The 19,327-nt window shown below is 43.2% G+C and overlaps 1 protein-coding gene across 2 annotated transcripts; it reads right to left on the bottom strand.

The window, feature by feature from the left end:
• Positions 1-2,926: 2,926 nt before the first annotated feature.
• On the bottom strand, positions 2,927-19,267 carry ntn5 (netrin 5). 2 transcript variants are annotated; one of them, XM_088429544.1, is made up of 7 exons: positions 19,200-19,267; positions 9,782-11,196; positions 8,024-8,212; positions 6,093-6,242; positions 4,080-4,130; positions 3,519-3,599; positions 2,927-3,438 (listed from the first exon to the last, which is right to left on the bottom strand). In XM_088429544.1, the coding sequence occupies exons 2-7, from the start codon at positions 11,184-11,186 to the stop codon at positions 2,990-2,992; spliced, it is 2,325 nt and encodes a 774-aa protein (XP_088285670.1). In that variant the 5' UTR covers positions 11,187-11,196; positions 19,200-19,267; the 3' UTR covers positions 2,927-2,989. The 2 variants fall into 2 exon arrangements, with proteins under 2 accessions (XP_088285670.1, XP_088286487.1); XM_088430361.1 differs by lacking the exon at positions 19,200-19,267 and adding an exon at positions 17,842-17,936.
• Between the last annotated feature and the right edge of the window lie 60 nt (positions 19,268-19,327).

Genomic DNA, 19,327 nt, shown 5'->3' with positions numbered 1-19,327 from the left:
TTATTGGTTCCTGCAAAAATCCCGTGAAAATCTCCCCTACGTCACGTTCCAATCAAACTTTGCACATGTCGGGGAAGAGGTCAAGGGTCACCTGCCCAAGCTTGAAATCGCATTGGTTTCGGTTCAAATCAAATGAGACAGAGTTCATCCCCTCTCTCTCTCTCTCTCTCTCTCTCTCTCTCTCTCTCTCTCTCTCTCTCTCTCTCTCTCTCTCTCTCTTACTCTCTCTCTCTCTCTCACACACACACACACAAACACACACACTGGCCATGTACTGGTCCAGCACCTGGACTTGTCGGGTTAGTGTTACCCGCTTCCCCTCCCCTGTAGCCGTACACCTTTTGATGGCAACCCCCAGCTCTCCCAAATCAAACAACTTCAAAAAAAAACACAAAAAAAAGATTGTCACATTGCTGCCCCTGCTGTCATAAATCACACAAGTCCCTTGAAAGTGAAGCCCGCAGACAAGTCACCACAAATCCCAGCCACTATGTGGAAAATCTCATTTTATACACACATATATATATATATATATATTTATATATATTTTTTTAAATTTTATTTTTCCTAAATATAACAAAGTTGCAGGACAAGATCAATGAGGGCATTTGTAGCACGAGCAAAAAAAGTGTCCAGGCTGCCCAATATGTTGGCGGGATGGTACCGGCGCACAGAAGGCACGGGGGCCGCGGATGGCGGGGATTGACCCTCGGCCTCTCAGGTTAACAGAAGCCGGCCGCGTGAGGCAAATCCCCAAAAAATCCAAAACAAAGGGGCTTCGGCCTTGTTGCAATATGTTGAAAAGTGCCAATGATTGAAAACAGCTTCCGCGCACATGCCACCAGATTGAACAAATGACATTACAAGCTGTAAACCACAATGTGCAGTTTTTTATTTTATTTTTTATTTTTTTTTTGCGCAAACTTTTTTTTCACTATTCTATTCTACAGCTGGAATCCAACAGACTTCCCGTTTTTGTTTCAAATTCTCATTGTTTTTAAATCCTTCTTTAAATCACCTTTTTAAAATCACATTTTCACCTCTCATTATTCAAAGCACTTTTTTTTTCATTGTATAAAACAATGCAATAATAATGCAACAATAAAACAATAATGCAGATTATTTTTGCCAAAGCCCCCTCAGCAAAAAGCAAAAAAAAAAACTGGTCTCCAACACAATAAATTTGATAAAATAAGTATACCTAAAAATCTATCCCTTTAGTTCTAAGAACAGAAAAAAAGCAACATACATACATTTTCATTATAATTAATTTTTTACAAGGGTGATACGGATTACAGGTTAGTCTGAAACTGAAAAAAAATAAGATAACTTGTGCTTGAATTCCTTATTCAACTAGAGACATTTTTGACGGCAAAATCTCGTCTCCTCCCATCCACCCATATATATATATATATATATATATATATATATATATATATATATATATATATATATATATATATATATATATATATATATGCGTCCATGTTTTTGAACATCCTTCTGGCGAACGCAAAGCGAGACGTGCGAACAAGATGGGCGCGCGGCGGCGGTCCGCGCCAGCCGGGCTTAAGTTGTCTGTTAGTGTCTGTGTAAGTGTGCGCCTTCGGGGACTTTGGGGGGGATCAAACGCTCATGTCGTCAGGCGCTGCCCCAAGGAGACGGCCGCCGACAGGTGCTTCCTGCAGGCCCGGCGTGGCAGGTGTGCGCGCACACACACACTGAAGGGCAGATAATTTGCCTCCCAGACATGCTTTAGCACACACTGACCCATATGTACTTTGTTGCTTCCTGCCCACGCCCGGGCAGCCAATCAGCGGCCAGCGCTTCCAAAACATGGCCGCCGAGCAAATTGGAGCTCTCCCATCTGTCGTTATGCATAACACACACAGGCACGACCGTGATGTTTTGCCTCCCAAATGGAAGCGGTCCCCGTGACGGCAGCTTCCGCGACCATATATGGACGCCATTGAAGTTGCTGTACAAATTAGAGGACAACGAGGCACTCGAAAGCTATCGTTCCAGGCCGACGACTTGCTACGTATGCGAGCAGTCGCGCTAAACCTAGAAAACAAAATGGACGCCACTCCGCAGGACACTCTCCGTGATGCACGCACGCGAGGCCCCCTGCCCACACTTTGCCTGTCAAGAATGAAAAAAAAAAAAGAAAAATGCCATCTTTGTTTCTTTCGCTGCGTTAAGTGCGTGTACTCATAGCCTACAACAAGAATCTTGAAAAACAAATTAAAGATGTTGTCACCATCTGGGTGAAATTTCAGCTCCCTAGAGCATTTTGGGATCATTTTCTTCCACATTGGCCTGTCAGCATTTTAGCCAAGGGATGGCACACTCCTGGTGATATGATAAGTTGAAATTTGGCATGCCGTCAACCCTCCGGATGAAATTTCAGCTCCCTAGTGTTTTATTTACATTTTTGGGGTCAGAATTTTCCACATCGTTCTGGCAGCATTTTAGCCAACACTCCTAGTAGGCTGATGACTAATTGGTCGCACCATGTTGAAATTTGACATGCTGTCACCATCTGGATGAAATTTTGGCTCCCTAGTGTCTTTTTTTTTTTTTTAAACTTTTTTGGGGTCAGATTTTTCCACATCGTTCTGGCAGCATTTTAGCCAAGTGATAGCACACTCCTGGTAGGGCGATAACTAATTGGTTGTACCATGTTGAAATTTGACATGTTGTCACCATCCGGGTGAAATTTCAGCTCCCTAGCATCTTTCCCCTTTTACGTGAAACGCATTTGATATAAAGAGCAAAGCATTGGACAAATGAACGCACAAGGGTTAAAGCCACAATCGAGAAGTAAAAAGTTGTCATGTATTTCGGACCAACTTTCTTTATTACAATGACCGTGAGAACAATAAATATGAAGCAAACGGTTCAAATAAAATAACTTCATGGCACGAACACGAAGGCATTAGAGGCGGTAGAGCAAAGAGTGTTTTTGTTTTCAAAAAAAAAAGGCAAATCAGGATTCGGGGGGCGGGGCGGCGGAGACCTCGCCGGCCTCGGCCAGCAGGTGAGGCGGGACGTATCCCGCCCGGGGCTCGGGGGGCGGGCGGTGCTGGTGGGCGGGCCTCTCTGCGCAGCGGCCCCTCTTGTCCTGCCCCCGAAAACCCCTGAGTTTGGGGCTCCAGTGTTCCCGCCACTGGAGGGCCAGCGCCGAGCGGTCGGCCACCAGCCTCTTCTCGTCCGGCGCCCGGCCCCTCTCGTCCTGGTCGGCGCCGATCAGCAGGAAGGTCCGGCCCACCTGGAGGGCGGGGCAACCGCAGGCCAGGTCCCGCTCGGGGACCCAAAGGGACTGGGGGCCCCTGCGGATGCGGGAGGGCGACCCCGTGCGGAAGACCGCTTGGACCGAGATGGAGAACTGCCACCAGGGGCCCGAGCGCTCCATCCCTCGCACCTGCACCTTCAGCACTGACGTACGAGAAAAATCCAAACGCTTTGCTCACTTCCAGCGAGTCAAAGCAAAGCAAGACTCGCGATAAGATACGCACCGTAATCCTTGAGGCAATACGTGTCCAAATTCATCCTGACTTTGACCTGCGACGGCTGGCAGTGGGACGCGCACTCCTCATCTGCGGGAGGGGGGGGGCAAATTTTGCGTGTTGCGTCATGTGACTTGCATTTGTCATCGCGGTATCATGTGACCGACACATGACCTTGCCGAGCATTCCGCGAGTTGCCTTGAGCCACTTGAGCTCCAGTCACGTCATCCAATCAGAGAGCCCCTTCGGACCAATTTACTCGTTGCAGTTGTTTGAAGGTTTAGAGTGACTGAGACTACAAGATAGTTGTCTATTTATTACATTTATTATTTATTTATTTATTTGCTAGGTGACCCTAAGGCAGGGGTGCCAAACATGCGACCCGATATATATATATATATATATATATATATATATATATATATATATATATATATATATATATATATATATATATATATATATATATATATATATAAGTACTGTACTGGAATTAAAAAAAAAAAAAACGTACAAACTTGTCTTTGGCAGTAGATGAGTTAAAAGGGGGTTCAGTTCACTGGTACTCACCGACGCTGTACTGGGTCTGAGGCACGGGAGTGGGAGCAACCTCTTGAATCCCTGCAATCAAAAACAGTGTCATACACTCGAAGAGTTTGTGTGCGTGTGGTCCGTTTTTACGATCAACACATCCCACGCAAACGTTGACTTATTCAGTAAGGCCCGGCCGTCAAGAAGCGCTACGCCGTCCGTTCATACATTGCCCAGGCCTCTTGGAAAAGTGCAAACATCTGTCACCATAGCAGGTTTGCTGTCACAACTCGGTCCGTGACAACGAACATCCCCTTAGCTGAAGCTAGCTTGAAGCTAGCGCCTCAGGCGGGCGTCTACTGTGTTAGCGTTGAAAAATCAACTTTTTGGAGCTTTAAACCATGTGCAACCATTCCGAGTCCATCCTTTTCAAACACAAAAATCTTTAAAAATGCTAGAGAACACGGGAATTTTATTATTTTATTAAGTTTGGTCTTTTAGCATACACGCACAATCATAAAGTAGGTGAAACGCGGATGCTGCGTGTTTATGGTCAAATGAACTTGAGCTGCGAGGAGAAGGAAAAACAACTTCAAGCGCATTCAAAGTTACACTGGCGAAGCATTCGCTGACCACTTACGATGTGGGAAATCTGATACGCACGTAACACGAAACAAATACAAATTACAACAACAAATTACGGGTATGTTTTGTAATTGTTTTCACATTGTTGCCAATGTGTTGGTGTATTTTATACACGGCGGCATAGAAAATACCAGAATTTGACCCCAAAATTAAGAGTGCGTCCTATACACAGGTGCGCCTTATATTTGGGAATTAGGGTATTATTTTAGTTCATTGATACATTCCAAAGCATTCCTTATTTATTCTGCATGTTAATGAGAGCATTGTATCGATGCGTTTTTGCATTTTAATATCAGTAAAATGCCTGTTTTTTGTGCATTTATTCACACTGTTGCAATAGTCTCCATCACCCAAAGGATGCACGGTGAAGATGATGATGGATGGATGGATGTTCGTGGTCGGCCACCATTGAGCGATGTCACGAAAGGGGCAAGGCAGCCACAGGGTAAGTAAATGCTTCAGTAAACGAGACGTTTCGTATTTTGGTTTGAAATATCGCTACCATCAAACTCAAATTTAGTATCTGGGGATTTTTCACTACATCTTCAAACAATATATGTTTACTTTCGACCCTTCAAAATGTTCAGTGGCATCAGCCCTATCCATACATATGTAAATTTACATGCAGATTTTCCAAGGCTGTTTTGTTACGAAAAATGTATATGCAGATATAATGTTATGCGTTGAATGAAATAAAACGCTTCCTTGCGCTTCCTTAGTTCTCGGATCAAAGTCTTTTGTGAACAACAAGTCCCACAATGCATAGCAAGAACTTTGCATCATGGGAGCCAGGCTAAGCCACTTAATGATGTCATTGAAAGGCTTGCAAATGTCATAAGTTGTCCGCTAGCGCCCCCTCTGTGGTTTTGTTATCTCAACATAAAAAATTGTATTGCAATCTGTTGGCGACTCGCCGTAGAAGAGATTCAAGCAAAAACGGGGGGAAATGCACAATAAAACCAACTTTTCAATACGTCCAAAATTGAGAATATTTCCGATTTTGAATGGCAGTAAATGAGCCCGACATGGGCTAAATCTTACATCTGCGGGGTGTATCGACCTTCCGTTTGCATTTAGAAGGGACGACAGCGTGGCATATTGAAAGTCGTCATGTTTTGACAATCTGTGCAATATTTTAACCTCCTAGTGAAAAAAATTGAAGCCCTTTTGCGTTAGTTATCGGTCTTGAAGCGTGAGGTGATTTAAGTCGGTAGCAGCCAGGCACACAGTTGAGTTCAATGCCCTGCAGGAGGCTAATGGACGCTATACTTAGCCCGCTCTGGCAGTAAAAACAAACAAGGTTTTCTTTCACTCAAAGCTTCCACTGTGAGGGTTACGAGCCCGGGCCCGTTTTGAAGCCCCGCGACAGGTGAGGCCACTTTTTTGGAAGCGTTGGGATGGACTTACGGACGCAGGGGCGCAGAGGCGAGGTTCCCTGTTTGAATCCCGGGGCGCAGCGGTTGCACCTGAGCCCCGTCACGCCTTGTCGACACAAACACTGACCCGACGTGTGGTTGCACCAGCGGCCCACCGCTCCCAGGGGATGGCACTGACAAGCTGGGGGAGGGAGAAAGCCGGATCCGTCAACAAATCAGACCGCCGGGACTGCGCCCACTCAATATCACGGCTATATTAGGCGTACTTTTTTTTCCCCAAAAGAGCCTGTTGCAGCTAACAGCGGCTCGTGTTAGCTGAGGTCATTACGGCATTATTTTCAATAAAAGAAGCGAGCAGACTGAACCACCGTCCGATTCTTACTCATAATGATTACCATAATGGTACTAGCTAGAAGGCGGATGTCAGTTAGCTGTTAGCAACCAGAGCCTTATGCAGCTTACGGCAGCTTGTGTTAGCTCAGCTTGTTATGGCGTTATTTTCAATAAAAGAAGCGAGCAGACTGAACCACCGTCCGATTCTTACTCATAATGATTACCATAACGGTACTAGCTTGAAGGCGGATGTCAGTTAGCTGTTAGCAACCAGTGCCTTATGCAGCTTACGGCAGTTTGTGTTAGCACAGCTTGTTATGGCGTTATTTACGATAAAAGAAGCGAGCAGACTGAACCACCGTCAGATTCTTACTTATAATAATTACCCTAACGGTACCAGCTACAGTAGAAGGCGGATGTCAGTTAGCTGTTAGCAACCACTGCCTGATGCAGCTAACAGTTAGCTGAGGTTGTTACAGCATTATTTGCAATCAAAGAAATGAGCAGACTGAACCAATGTCCGAGCCCGTCCTTCGGTTACACAATAAACACAATACAGTTTATACACTTATGTCAGATTGGAATTAACACTCCCAAAGTTCAAACCTTTGTAGAGTCGACACACAAGAAATTACTAATAGTAAAAAATGTATAATAGTATTATAGTATTTCACAGATTGTCAACCTTTAAACAAATATCAACCATTTTTGCCATCATTCATCATTGAACTTCCACCTTTTGCTATCTGGGAATATGCTGCTTAAAAAAAAAAAGAAAAGCAAAATTGCACCCCCCACAACAAATCAATGTAACAGCGAAAAGTGAACAGTGTTATAATGAGGGACCACTGTATTACTAAAGCGGAGAAGGATCATGTCAAAGTTATGATGTCTCCATCTGATCAATTAAGAGTGCAAAATTTATTTGTGGTAGCTTTTTTCTTATAGTAAAAATATTTTGGGGGGAAAAATAAAGGAGTCTTGGAATGTGCACCTACAGAAATAAGTAAATAAAAAATAAAATAAAATAAATCAAAATAAATGAATAGAAAATCTATGTCTAAGTTGTGTTCATTCTTTTTTGAAAAATGATGATTAAAAAATAAACGGTAAGGTTATGTTAGAATGAATTAATTGTGATGATTAGTTAAAAAAAAACATTATGTTTAAAACTAAAGTATAAAATAATAATGTGGAAAATGATCAAAAACAAATTGGATATGTTTAGAGAGGAACAAAAAGAGGGGTTATGTTTAGAATACAATAAAAAATGTTGATAATCAGAAACATCAATAATTCATTTGATTTCAAAGAACTACCTTGAGCAATTTTTGGAACCAGGGTACTCAAATTACTCGATTACTCATTTCGTGGCACCGGTCCGCTACTAAGAAACGGCGAAACCCCAAGCGCTTCCATAAATTTCCGTGCGGCGTGCGATCCGGCCCGGGACGCCTTTCGCAAGTCCGAAACGCCGGCGGGTGACAGCCGCTAAGGACCCGCCACCGTTCAAAGGTCAAAGGCCAAGCGGCGGCGAGGGTTACGGGTGGAAGCCGCGTTTCCTCACGAGCGCAGCCGGCCCGTAAAACGCACTCGTTTACGTTTGGTCCCGTAAAAATGGAGACTGACGTTGGCAGGCTTGGCGGTGGTGCGGCGGCTTGCTTCGGTCCCGGGTGTAGCCGGTGTCGCAGTACTGGCAGTGGCGTCCGGCCGTGTGGTGGCGACACTTGAGGCACACGCCGCCGCTGCGGCGTCCGGACTGCTGGAACACCTCCATGCTGAAGCGGCACTTGTTGGAGTGCCCGTTACACTCGCACGCTGGAAAACGAGGACAGGCTTTCATTTCGGGCTGGCCGAAGTAGAAGTTCATTTTATCGGAAACATTTACAGCGGGAAGCGGCGTGTTTTTCAACTCCCCAAATGTTTGTGATGTTAGAATTGTAGTATCTAAAGCAGAGGTTTTCAAACGTTTATGCCCCGAGATTTACCTTTCAATACGGCGACGTAGCTCTCATAAATAGAATAAAATAATAGCTAGTCTTTTACGGTGATATCGCTAATCCGGGGTTTCGCAACTATATTTTGCCAGGCCCCCCCTAGAAAAGAGAAAACTTTTCGCCCCCACCCCAGTCGATGCTCTGAATATAAATAAGATTATTATTGATGAAAATGGTTTAAGTATACCTACACGTATCCTTTTTAACATTAACAACAGAAAATATAAATCAATTTTCAACAATTATTTTTATCGTGTTTATACAGGTTACAGCTTAGTCTAAAACGGAAAAAAAAAGAAGCAAGCGCACCAAAGTGCCTGAAACTAAAAGAAAATGATGAAAATTATTACGTTATTGCAATTACATTCCACATGACAGAAAAAAAGCCTTTTTCCTGGCATCACCTCGCGCCCCCCCCAGGGGGGCCCGCCCCACTATTTGAGAAGCACTACGCTAATCGAAGAGTAAAACGACCAAGGCGTGACGGATAACTTTACTGCACACTAACTTATGGGGATGGGCTGAAATCAGGTTTTGATTTTGGCCCAGATGTACAATCAAATCAATTAAAATCAAATCAATGTTTTAAAATACACTGTACCATACCAAGTAATGTATTACATAAGCCTTTTGGTCCATAAGTGCAATGAACAACGCAGGGAGAACGCACTGAGTGTCAATCTACTCCATTATAGTAAAACAGCCAAATGTTGAGATAAAGCCAATCAGTGCTTCAAAATAAACTATACCGTAACCTGTAATGTAAGACACAAACAGCCTTAGTGGCTTTTATTTTGACGTTCCTCCCGGAAGCTTGGTCCTGACATGTTAGTTAGTTACCTCTTCGTCTCAAGTGAGGCATAAGGCAGAGATACCGTAACTGTTGTTGCTTATGTCTCTGTTTCCGTGACCATTAGGTGTATAAAGCCATTGGATGGTTGCGCCGATTCGCCAGACGCCCGATCCCCGAAAAACCGAACTCCCGAAAGACCTTAGGGGGGCTCCACCTATTCCCAGGCGGTCTCGAATCCAAGTACTAACCAGACCATGCTTAGCTTACGAAACCAAGGATTTCCAGGCTAGCGTAGCCATAAGCCCTTTTTTTCAACTGATTTTTTTCCCCTCATGTAGTGTGATTTCATGCGGTGGACCTCGGCGGTCGATTGGTCAACCGTGGTTGACACTTTGAGCACCTCTGATTTATCTTAAAATTCTCATAATGCCATATTGCAGTTCGCATTCCGTGACCGGTCAAAATCATTGTATCTGTGAATTTGTGTGTGGCTTTAAAAGGCGGGGCCCGACCACTTGAGTGACGCGGGAACGAACAAGCGAGAGGAACGTGGAACACGTCCCCGCACCGCGGACGATCCTTTGCGGTATGACTTACCCACACAAGGGTTTGGATGCGTGGGCGTGGCCCGATGCCAGGGTCTGTCAAAGTAGAAATCCTCACACACGTCACAATCCGGTCCGGCCGTGTGATGCTCGCACATGCACACGGCCCGCCCCGCGTCGTCACGCCGACACTTGGAAGCGTGTCCGTTGCATTTGCACCGCCCCCCTACCTGCAAGTCCGAGAGGGCCAGAGGGGGCAAGGCGGCCGCGGTAGGTGGCGCCGCCTGCAGGCTTCTAGAGATTTGCCGGGCGTTGGGATGGTTGTTTCTCCGCTTTCTCAGTTCCCGCCCCTTGTCCCCTCTGTGGCGCCCCTCCACGGTCCAGGTACAGTCCCCGTTAGGACAAAGAAGCCAATCCTCTCCGTCCTTCCTACGATCGGGCTTTCGAGCCCTCGTGCCCTTTTTTGAAGAGTCGTCCAAGCTGTGAGCATCCCCGCTATCCTCGCTGGTGGCATTGTTCCCATTCTTGTGATGACCCCTCCCTCGAAGCCTGTCTGTTTTCTTTTGCGTAGTAACGTCTGAGTTTTTTGTCGCCCCGTCTAAAAAGAACGGCGCTTTATCTATGTTCATGTCACCAATTGGATCTCCGGTATAGCCCGTAGTCCACCTGGCAAAGTCGCCAGCTCCTTCCCCTTCGGTCCATCCGTCCGTCTTCTTGCCCGAGCTGCGATTTGCCTTCGCCGATGTTTGGTGGAAGACCACGCGGATGTCCGTAGCGGTCACCCAGTCTTGCAACGTAGGGCTGTAGTCGAAATCCGGAGCCGACGGCCTTCCGTCAAGCGCCGAGAAGGCCAGCACCATGCCTCCCCGTTGCCTCTGCAAGGGCCGAGGATCGGAACACAGCGGTTCCGTTTCCTGGTGTCTGGTCCGGGCCACCGTTTGGGTCGGGAGCCCAAAATCCCCAAAGCAGTCGCTTGAATAATGCTGCATCGGCCTCCAAGTGTGTCTGTGGTCCATGGACTTGAGGATGGATATCGAGATAGGGTCCGACGGTTCCCCATGATAGCAGAACTGCAGACTTATGTAGGTGATCTCAAAGCGGCGACCCAAGGGCACGGTGAGGACCCAGTCCCCGCTGTCCTGACCCCCTTGAGCCTGCCAGCAGGTGAGGTTGTGAGGATTGTGAAGATCTGTCAAGGTGGCGATACCGCCGTCCAAACCGAAGCCTCGGACGGAGCGGCTGGCGTTGACCGAGACCCCGTAGGCGGCGTTGATAAACTCCGACAGACAGTGGCGGGCGCGGCCGTCTGGGTGGTAGCAGGGATCGTGAGACGATGTCCAACTCAGCGGGACGTGGGACAGGGAAGAAAATAGGAGAGGCCGAGGAAGTAAATAAAAGAGGAGGAAAGCCAGGAAGGGAAAGGTGGAAGGGGGAAGGGAAAAAACCCGGAACATCATGTCATCCAGCCTGCCGAGGACAATCAAAAGACAATATTAGAAAACATGCTGCTTTCGTCCAAGTTTGGTAATGTAAACAAACAAAGTGTCATCTTTTTGTTTTGCGCTGACAGTTTTCAGGAGATTTCTCGTCCCTGCGCAGCACGAGATCCTTTTTCTCCTGGCAACCAGTTACAAAGAAGAACTCTCTGCTTGTTACTGCTTTGGCTGTCAAACACGTCGCCAATTGTGCTCGAGACTTCCAACTCAATGTGACCTTCCAGAATAATGCTTGTTTTTTGACACGAAGGCTTTTACTTTGAAGTCGTCGCCAGGAATCATGCTGCGACAATGGTTGGCTTTAATCCCGCACGACCTGTTACTGCGGCAGATTTGTGAGTCGCGACTCGATACAAAGAACGCAAACTCGTCCTCGTTCTTTCCCATAAATCGTGTTGCGAAAACGGCTGACATTATATCGCGCAAACTGTTGAGATTGACGAGATTTACGACTCGATACAAACAACGCAAACTTGTCCTGAAATCACACTCGAGAGTCGTTTCGCCGTGCTAAATTACGATTTCACACATTTGCATTTTACTCTACGGTGTCTGTGGCAAGCGTTTAGCGCAGCCTCTAGCGCGAATTAGCCACTAGCTAGCAGCATTCGAGCGATGGAGATCGGCTAGCAAGAGCAGTCGGATTACCTTTCAGAGATTCAAGATTTTTATTGTCATACGCATAGCAATACTACGAAAGCGTACGAGCAGACTGCATTCCACAATTGAGCAAATAATAAAGTAGGCAATAATAAAGTAGGCAATAAAACAAAAGACGCAAATGGCTTGCAGTCTTTGATGGTAATAGCTTGACACTTGCCGTTTGTACTGATCACTTTTGAACAAACCAGGTTAACTCAGATGTGTGATCTGTGGTTGTGACATTGCTTTGTTTTGACCAAAATGCACGAGTTATCTAAACTCTCAAAAATATATTTAAGTAAAAAAAAACTACCGTCATTCTCCAAATATAAGATGCAATTTTATCCCAAAAATGAAGGCCAAAAGTCTGGGCGCAATAATTACCATAACGGGATGAGCTGGAGGGAAGAAGTCAGTTCGTCATTAGCAGCTAACAGCAGCTCATGTTAGCTTAGGTTGCTAGAGAACACGGAAATGTATTCCATTGGACTTAATTGCGCTCTTTTTGCATAAACACACAGTCATAAACACGGATGGTCTGCAACTTTGGTATTTATGGGCAAATTAACCTGAGCCGCATCGCGAAGAAAAAATAAAACAATTACTTCGAGCACGTTCAACATTACCTTAGCGAGGGGTTCACGGACCACTCACAACGTGGGAAATCTGATACACACTTAAAGCGCAACAAATATATGTGACCACAAGAAAATTTGAAGGGTTTAGAAAGATTAGATTGATTCTGTTTCGCTATAGTTTTTACATTGTTGCCAAACTGTTGGTGCGTCTTATTCGCGGAAACGTGGAAAATGCCAGAATTTGCCCCTAAAATGAAGGGTGCGTCCTATACACCGGTGTGTCTTATATTTGGGGAATATGGTATTAAGATATTTGGAAAGCTCTCAGATGTAGCTGAAAATGAGGCTGAAAACAGTAGAACGTATTTTAGGCGTTATTTTATTTGCAAAAGTCTGGTTTTGGCGGGATTTGCGTCTGGTCTCGTTTGCGGACTTGCAACGTGATTGCGGCGGGTTGACGTCTCCCTCCGCTTCATTGTAAATCCACGATAGCATGAGTGCGAGTTCGCCCCCCACCCAGAAGCCCGACTAACATCTCCAAATTGCTCCGGAGTGCGTGCGTTTGTCTGAAATGACCAAAAAATATGTCTGACAGCTGGAGCCAAACCCCAAACTGGAGCTAATCCATCCCGTTTACGGCCCTCCTTTCTCCGAAGCGCCGCCGTTCGCCGGCCCGCGATCGGGCCGAGGTGTGCGCGCCCGAGATCTTCTTGGACCCGCAACACAAGCGGCGGTCACGCTAGCGTTGCGGGGAAATGATTTATAGATGGAAATCTTCCTTGAGCCCCAAACATGAATTGTTTTTGTCCCTGGTGTGAACAAATCTCTTCCTGCTTCTTCCAGCTGGCGATGAGTGTAATTCTTCCCACTGTCAGGATTTTATCCGCTCGGGAGTCGCTTTTGGAATGCGCTCAAAACTAACAATGAACCCTAAAATCCATTTCCTTTTCAGATGATCTTAGTTTCTTCAAGCCGTCACCTTTCTCCGGGTTGATTTGGCGAGCCCCCCCCCCCCCCCGGGGTGCTCGCGCGACACCTGGCCCCTTCGCTCCCGCCGTCCTAACGAGCGTCCGACACCGACGGTAAAATCGGACGACCCGCGGGAGGGGACGGGCCCCCGGATCCCGTCCCGCCTCGTCATCCAGATCAATTAGCAGGCAAAATACGAGGCTTCCCGAGGGAGCGCGCGGCTCACCGAGGCTCAAACGACCCGAGGGGGGGTTGGGTTCAATCGGGGCCAGGACGCGCACCTGTCTTTGTTGCGTGGCCGATAAAAAAAATATACAGGACTGTTAAGAGGGAAAAAACGCATATCATGCAATTTATGGTATAATGTCAGCGTATACGCGCAAAGGGCAGCGTGATGACATCATCTCCGAGTGGAGGAGCGTGATCGTCTGATCCAGCTATGCGAGGCTGGCAAGAATATGTGCTGACAACCTCGGGGCATGTTTACAGCCTGGACATCAACATGCGAGGCTTATCAAAACAAATTCTTTTGCGCACCACCGTGCGGGTTAAAGCGGAACTTGTTTGAAGGTTTATAATTGCGGTCCAATTTATTTTGATTTCCGTTAGTACATTTGCAACATTTTACATGCTAGCTTAAAGTAGCACTTGTTTGAAGGTTTATAATTGCGGTCCAATTTATTTTGATTTCCGTTAGTACATTTGCAACATTTTACATGCTAGCTTAAAGTAGCACTTGTTTGAAGGTTTATAATTGCGGTCAAATTTATTTTGATTTCCATTAGTACATCCGCAACATTTTACATGCTAGCTTAAAGTAGCAATTGTTTGAAGGTTTATAATTGCGGTCCAATTTATTTTGATTTTCATTTGTACATCCGCAACATTTTACATGCTAGCTTAAAGTAGCACTTGTTTGAAGGTTTATAATTGCGGTCCAATTTATTTTGATTTTCATTTGTACATCCGCAACATTTTACATGCTAGCTTAAAGTAGCACTTGTTTGAAGGTTTATAATTGCGGTCAAATTTATTTTGATTTCCATTAGTACATCCGCAACATTTTACATGCTAGCTTAAAGTAGCACTTGTTTGAAGGTTTATAATTGCGGGCAAATTTATTTTGATTTCCGTTAGTACATTTGCAACATTTTACATGCTAGCTTTAAGCTAGTGGGTGTTTGTTAACACAGAGTAAAATGTACAGAATTAAATTAGAGTTATTTGTATGTAATATTGCTCCATGTGGCTTAAAGCAGCACTTGTTAGAAGGTTTATAATTATTGTCATTTTTTTCTGATTTAAGTTAGCACATCTGCTACATTATATGTTAGCATTAAGCTAGGGGGCGATTGTCAACTCTGTGCGGTTGGAAATTTGGGTGTTTTAATATACAGAGTGCAATTAGTTACTTTTATGTGATTTTGCTTCACGTGGCTTTGAATAGTACTTGGATTTATTATTACAGCCAGTTTTATGTTAATTGTCATTAGCACATCGTTGACAAGCGTGTTAGCATTAAGCTAGCGGACGTTTGTTAACACTGTAGGCGAATATTTTGGCGTTTCAATGTAGAGTTGAGTTATTTTTACTTGTATGTGATATTTCTCAATGTGGCTTAAAGTAGAATTTGTTTGAAGGTTTAAAATTGCGGTCAAATTTATTCTGACTCCATTAGCACATCTGCGACATTTTACATGCCACCATTAAGCTAGCGACACAGTATAAAATGAACAGGATTAAATGCTCCTGACTTGTATGTAATATTGCTCCACGTGCCTTAAAGTAGCACTTGTTTATAATTACTGTCGTTTTTTTCTGATTTCTATTTGCACATCTGCTACATTTTAAGCTATATGTTAGCATTAAGTGAGCGTTTGTCAACACTGTGTGATTGAAAATTTGGGTGTTTCAATGTACAGAGTTAAATTCTTTTTACTTGTATGGGATATTGCTGCACGTGGCTTAATGTCGCACTTGTTTTGAAGGTTTATAATTACTGTCAATTTGATGCTGGTTTCCATTAGCACATTTATGGTGTTTTACGTTATATGCTAGCATTAAGCTAGAGGGCGTTTGTTGACACAGTCGTGTGGGCTAATATTTGTTGTATAAACATACAGGGTTTGAGTTTTTTCAGTTGTTTGTAATATGCTCCATGTGGCTTAAAGTAGCACTTGTTTGAAGATTTATGATTACTGTCAAATTTATGCTGATTTCTATTAGCTCATTTACATAATGTTTACAATATATGTTAGCGTTAAGCTAGTGGATATTTGTTAACACAGTGCGGACAAACATTTGGTGTTCAAGCATACAAGGTTGAATTATTTTTACTTATATGTGATATTGCTCCATAAGGGTTAAAGTAGTACTTGTTTGAACGTTTATATTTACTGTAACATTATATTATGTGATATTTTAAATGCCAGTTTAGCTAAATGCGTCATGATTTTTCATGATTCGGATGGTATTTTTCATCTCTTTTGAAATTTTCCGTAATATATTGTCTTCCGATGAACTTTTGCCGGCCTCCCCGACATGTCAGGGGATAACCAGGATAAATCCGGGGTGTGCTCTGGTGAGCAGATGAGTCTCACACGTTTTAAAATTCCTCGTCATGGGCCTGCAAGGGATCGGCGGAGGCGAAGTCAAAGCTACTGTTGTTTGGGTGCGGGTGTAAGAATCGATTTTCAAAACAAGCGTGTGAGCGAAGCGGCGCACGCACCTGTTGGAGCATGTAACCGTTCTGACACCTTTCTTAATTTGCAATTGTCCCCAGAAATACAACACTGCAGCCTGTTTTCCCAAACCGCATTCCTGTGTGTGTGCATGTGTGTGTGCGTGTGTGTGTGTGTGTGTGTGTGATTCCACATGAAGCAGATTCCAGCAGCTCCATTTTTGGCATAATAATCTAATTTTAGTGGTGGAAGTGTCACAAAGTGGATTATCGCACAGCATGTATCTTTAGGCTATTGTCCTCAGGGTTTGATGTTCATCAAAGAAAAACAACAAATCAGACAATGTGCTATTTCCATAACAATGGAAATTACTAGTTATCTGTCTTTAATTTCTGACTTGAGGAAAAAAAAATATATATGCTTCGGAAATCATTTGCATTGGTTGCACGTTATTATCGGGTTTACAATGGCAAATGTAGTTGTATTCCCCAGGGTGGCAGCAAATCACTACTTTTGTCAAAATTGAGTTTCGCAATTCACTTCAGCATAGAAGTGGATGGCAATTTTTGCATAGGCAAAAAAATAAAATACAATTTTGATGCCAATATTATCCATTTTAATAAAAATTAATATCACTCCAAGCTTCCTCCTTAACTACCATAGTAGTACACTGTGTGTGTGTGTATATATATATATATATATATATATATATATATATATATATGTTCTTGCTAACAAAAATTCAGAATTGATCAAAGGTTTCTCAAATCTTCATTATAAAGGTAAAAAAAATCTTATTTTATCGTATAAAGGCTATGAAATTCAAAACTAGCTTCAAATAGTCACAGTTGTGGTCCACATGTTGTTGTTTTTTTTAAAGGCATGTTATTTACAATTTAAAACTTCATGAATAAATCATGACACTTCGTCTTATGTTCTGCTGACTTGCTAAGCAGAGCTTTTCATTTTTCAGTGGACTGAAGCACAAATCATTGTGAATTGAATCACAATATATTGAAAAAAAAAAAAAAAAAAAAAAAATATATATATATATATATATATATATATATATATATATATATATATATATATATATACACAGTTAACGAGGAAGCTTGGAGATGATATTATTTTTATTGAAATGCCAAAATATTGGCTTAAAAAAAAAAATATGATTTCTTAAACGTCTCTAAGTGTATATCTTCATTGTAAAACTTTCCTGCTTTGCATGTTTGGTTGTTTATTTAATTTGAAAATGCATGTTAGCCAATAAAACCTTCCGTGAGCCGTGTTGACATTTTTAAACCCTTGAGTAAAAACGCTCCCTATCATTTTCTACAGGAAATTCTCCATGATTTCAAAAGAAAAACTAATTATGAAACTATCTTTTGTTTTCAAACTAATTTCAATCGAAAACAAAGACAGTGTTAACAGTCTTGATATTAAAAACTGAGATTTTTAATAAATAAATCCCTGTAGCTAGGACAATTTTAGTTTGATTTATCATTCGATTGTTTTGAAAAAGACTGGTTGATATCCACCAAATGCCAAATATTAGTGCTAATAATCAGTCCATTCCTAATATATATGTATAAGGTGTATGTATATGTGCAGTATTTGCTTTTGTGAAAAAATGAAGTTACAGACTGAAATAATCCGTTGACTTTTACTTCACTGATGTTATTTTAAATTCATTTGAAAGTTTCGAGCCATTTTGAAGTCAGTAGAATTTGTGGCGATACCCACCTTTGTTCCTTGGCATCAAGACCCCACAAGATGAATCCAAAGCACTACTTTTGACCAAATGAAGCTCCTCAATTGATTTGAGTTTTGTTCTCCCCCCACTCCACGGAAGAACCATCTTGCCACTGGACTTGTTTCATTTTTGAAGAATGCCACATGTCATATTTAAAAGCGAGCTTCCTGTCAATCCCTCCCCCTCGGCCCCCACCCCATTTTTTTTTTTTTTTTTTAACAGGCATACATAAGTTGGCAGAGGTCTTCCCATGGAGGCTTCACATGTTGATCTTGAAAAACAGATGGGAATGAAATCACTGCGATTCCAAAGTTGAGGCATGCTGCTCAACGTGTAGACTACATGTGTGAGTGTGTGTGTGTGTATGTATGTATGCGTGTGTGTGAGACTGTGTGTGTGTGCTGACGCTATCGATTAAATCCACATGCTACCCACAGGATTACTCATGAGGGCAGTAACACACTCATTTATGTCAGATCCAAAAAAACCAAACCAAAAAAAATCAGTGTGCCAAACCTACCCCCCCCCCCCCCCCAAAAAAAAAAAAAAAAAAAGGATGGATCGATCTTTAATTCCTTGGCCCCCTCAAAAAGCTCCATGAAAGAAATAACGACTCCGCTGTTTGCACTTCTGGCAACAGATAATAAAACAAGTTCTTTAGATGATGTAATAAGGGCATCGTTATTTATTTGCTCATTAGATCATATAAGACTTGTAAAGTTGCGTTAAATCCCCATGACAGCGCAAGAAAAATTATGAAACGTAAGATCGTGCAAAGTTTTGAACATAAAAGGGATTCAACCGCAAGGATTTCTTTTCTTTTTCTTGTTTTGGAAATATTCGTGGGGTTTAATCGATTTTGGCAAGGACAAAAGAAGCTGTTTAATGGCATCAATCATGTGCGGCTAATTGCGCACATTTGCGGCAATCTCGAGGGTTCCGGGAAGCAAAATATTTACAAAGCTGCACCGTTTCGATACGGAACGATAAATGTCAAATTAATATTGATTGCTTGCGATTATTCCAAAAATCAGTCTCGTAAATTGTTAGAATAAAGAAACTATTCCCTTTTCCAATGGAGTCGTTCAACAATCCATCTTAAGTTTCCCAAATGCGCTTTCGGGCAAGTCGAAATTAACCGCAAATAATAACTCATTAATTTGGTAAACATTTAATGGGCAACTGACAATTAAAATGACAACTATATCGTCAGCTCATAAATCCGCTTAATGAATGAACTGCCCTTTTTTTCTACTTTGCTGAAGACAGAACTTGATTTGTCTCGCGAAATGAAATGAAAGTTACAAAAAAATGCAATTGAAGGAGGCCGAGAGGTGTGCGCGCTCACCATGTGCGTCCTCCGAGATGCTCCTTCAGCCACCAAAGTGTCCGCGATCACATCCAGCTTCGACCCGCTCACGCGCACGTTTGTCTGCGAAGAAAAAGGAAGAAGAGGAAGAGGAGGAGGACGACGAA

The sequence above is a fragment of the Hippichthys cyanospilos genome, chromosome 1 (genome assembly GCF_059441005.1).
Source record: "Hippichthys cyanospilos isolate Australia breed blue-spotted pipefish chromosome 1, RoL_Hcya_1.0, whole genome shotgun sequence".
Taxonomy (NCBI): Eukaryota; Metazoa; Chordata; class Actinopteri; order Syngnathiformes; family Syngnathidae; genus Hippichthys; species Hippichthys cyanospilos.
Note: the sequence above shows the minus strand (reverse complement) of the source record. Positions and strands in the feature narration are given on the sequence as shown.

Excerpts from the sequence above, each read along its gene's own strand:
- ntn5 (XM_088429544.1), bottom strand. The coding sequence starts at position 11,186 with ATGATGTTCCGGGTTTTTTCCCTTCCCCCTTCCACCTTTCCCTTCCTG. Across the intron at positions 8,213-9,781 it reads GCATCCAAACCCTTGTGTGG|CGTGCGAGTGTAACGGGCAC; the intron begins GTAAGTCATACC and ends CTCGTTTTCCAG. Across the intron at positions 3,439-3,518 it reads GTATTGCCTCAAGGATTACG|TGCTGAAGGTGCAGGTGCGA; the intron begins GTGCGTATCTTA and ends CTCGTACGTCAG.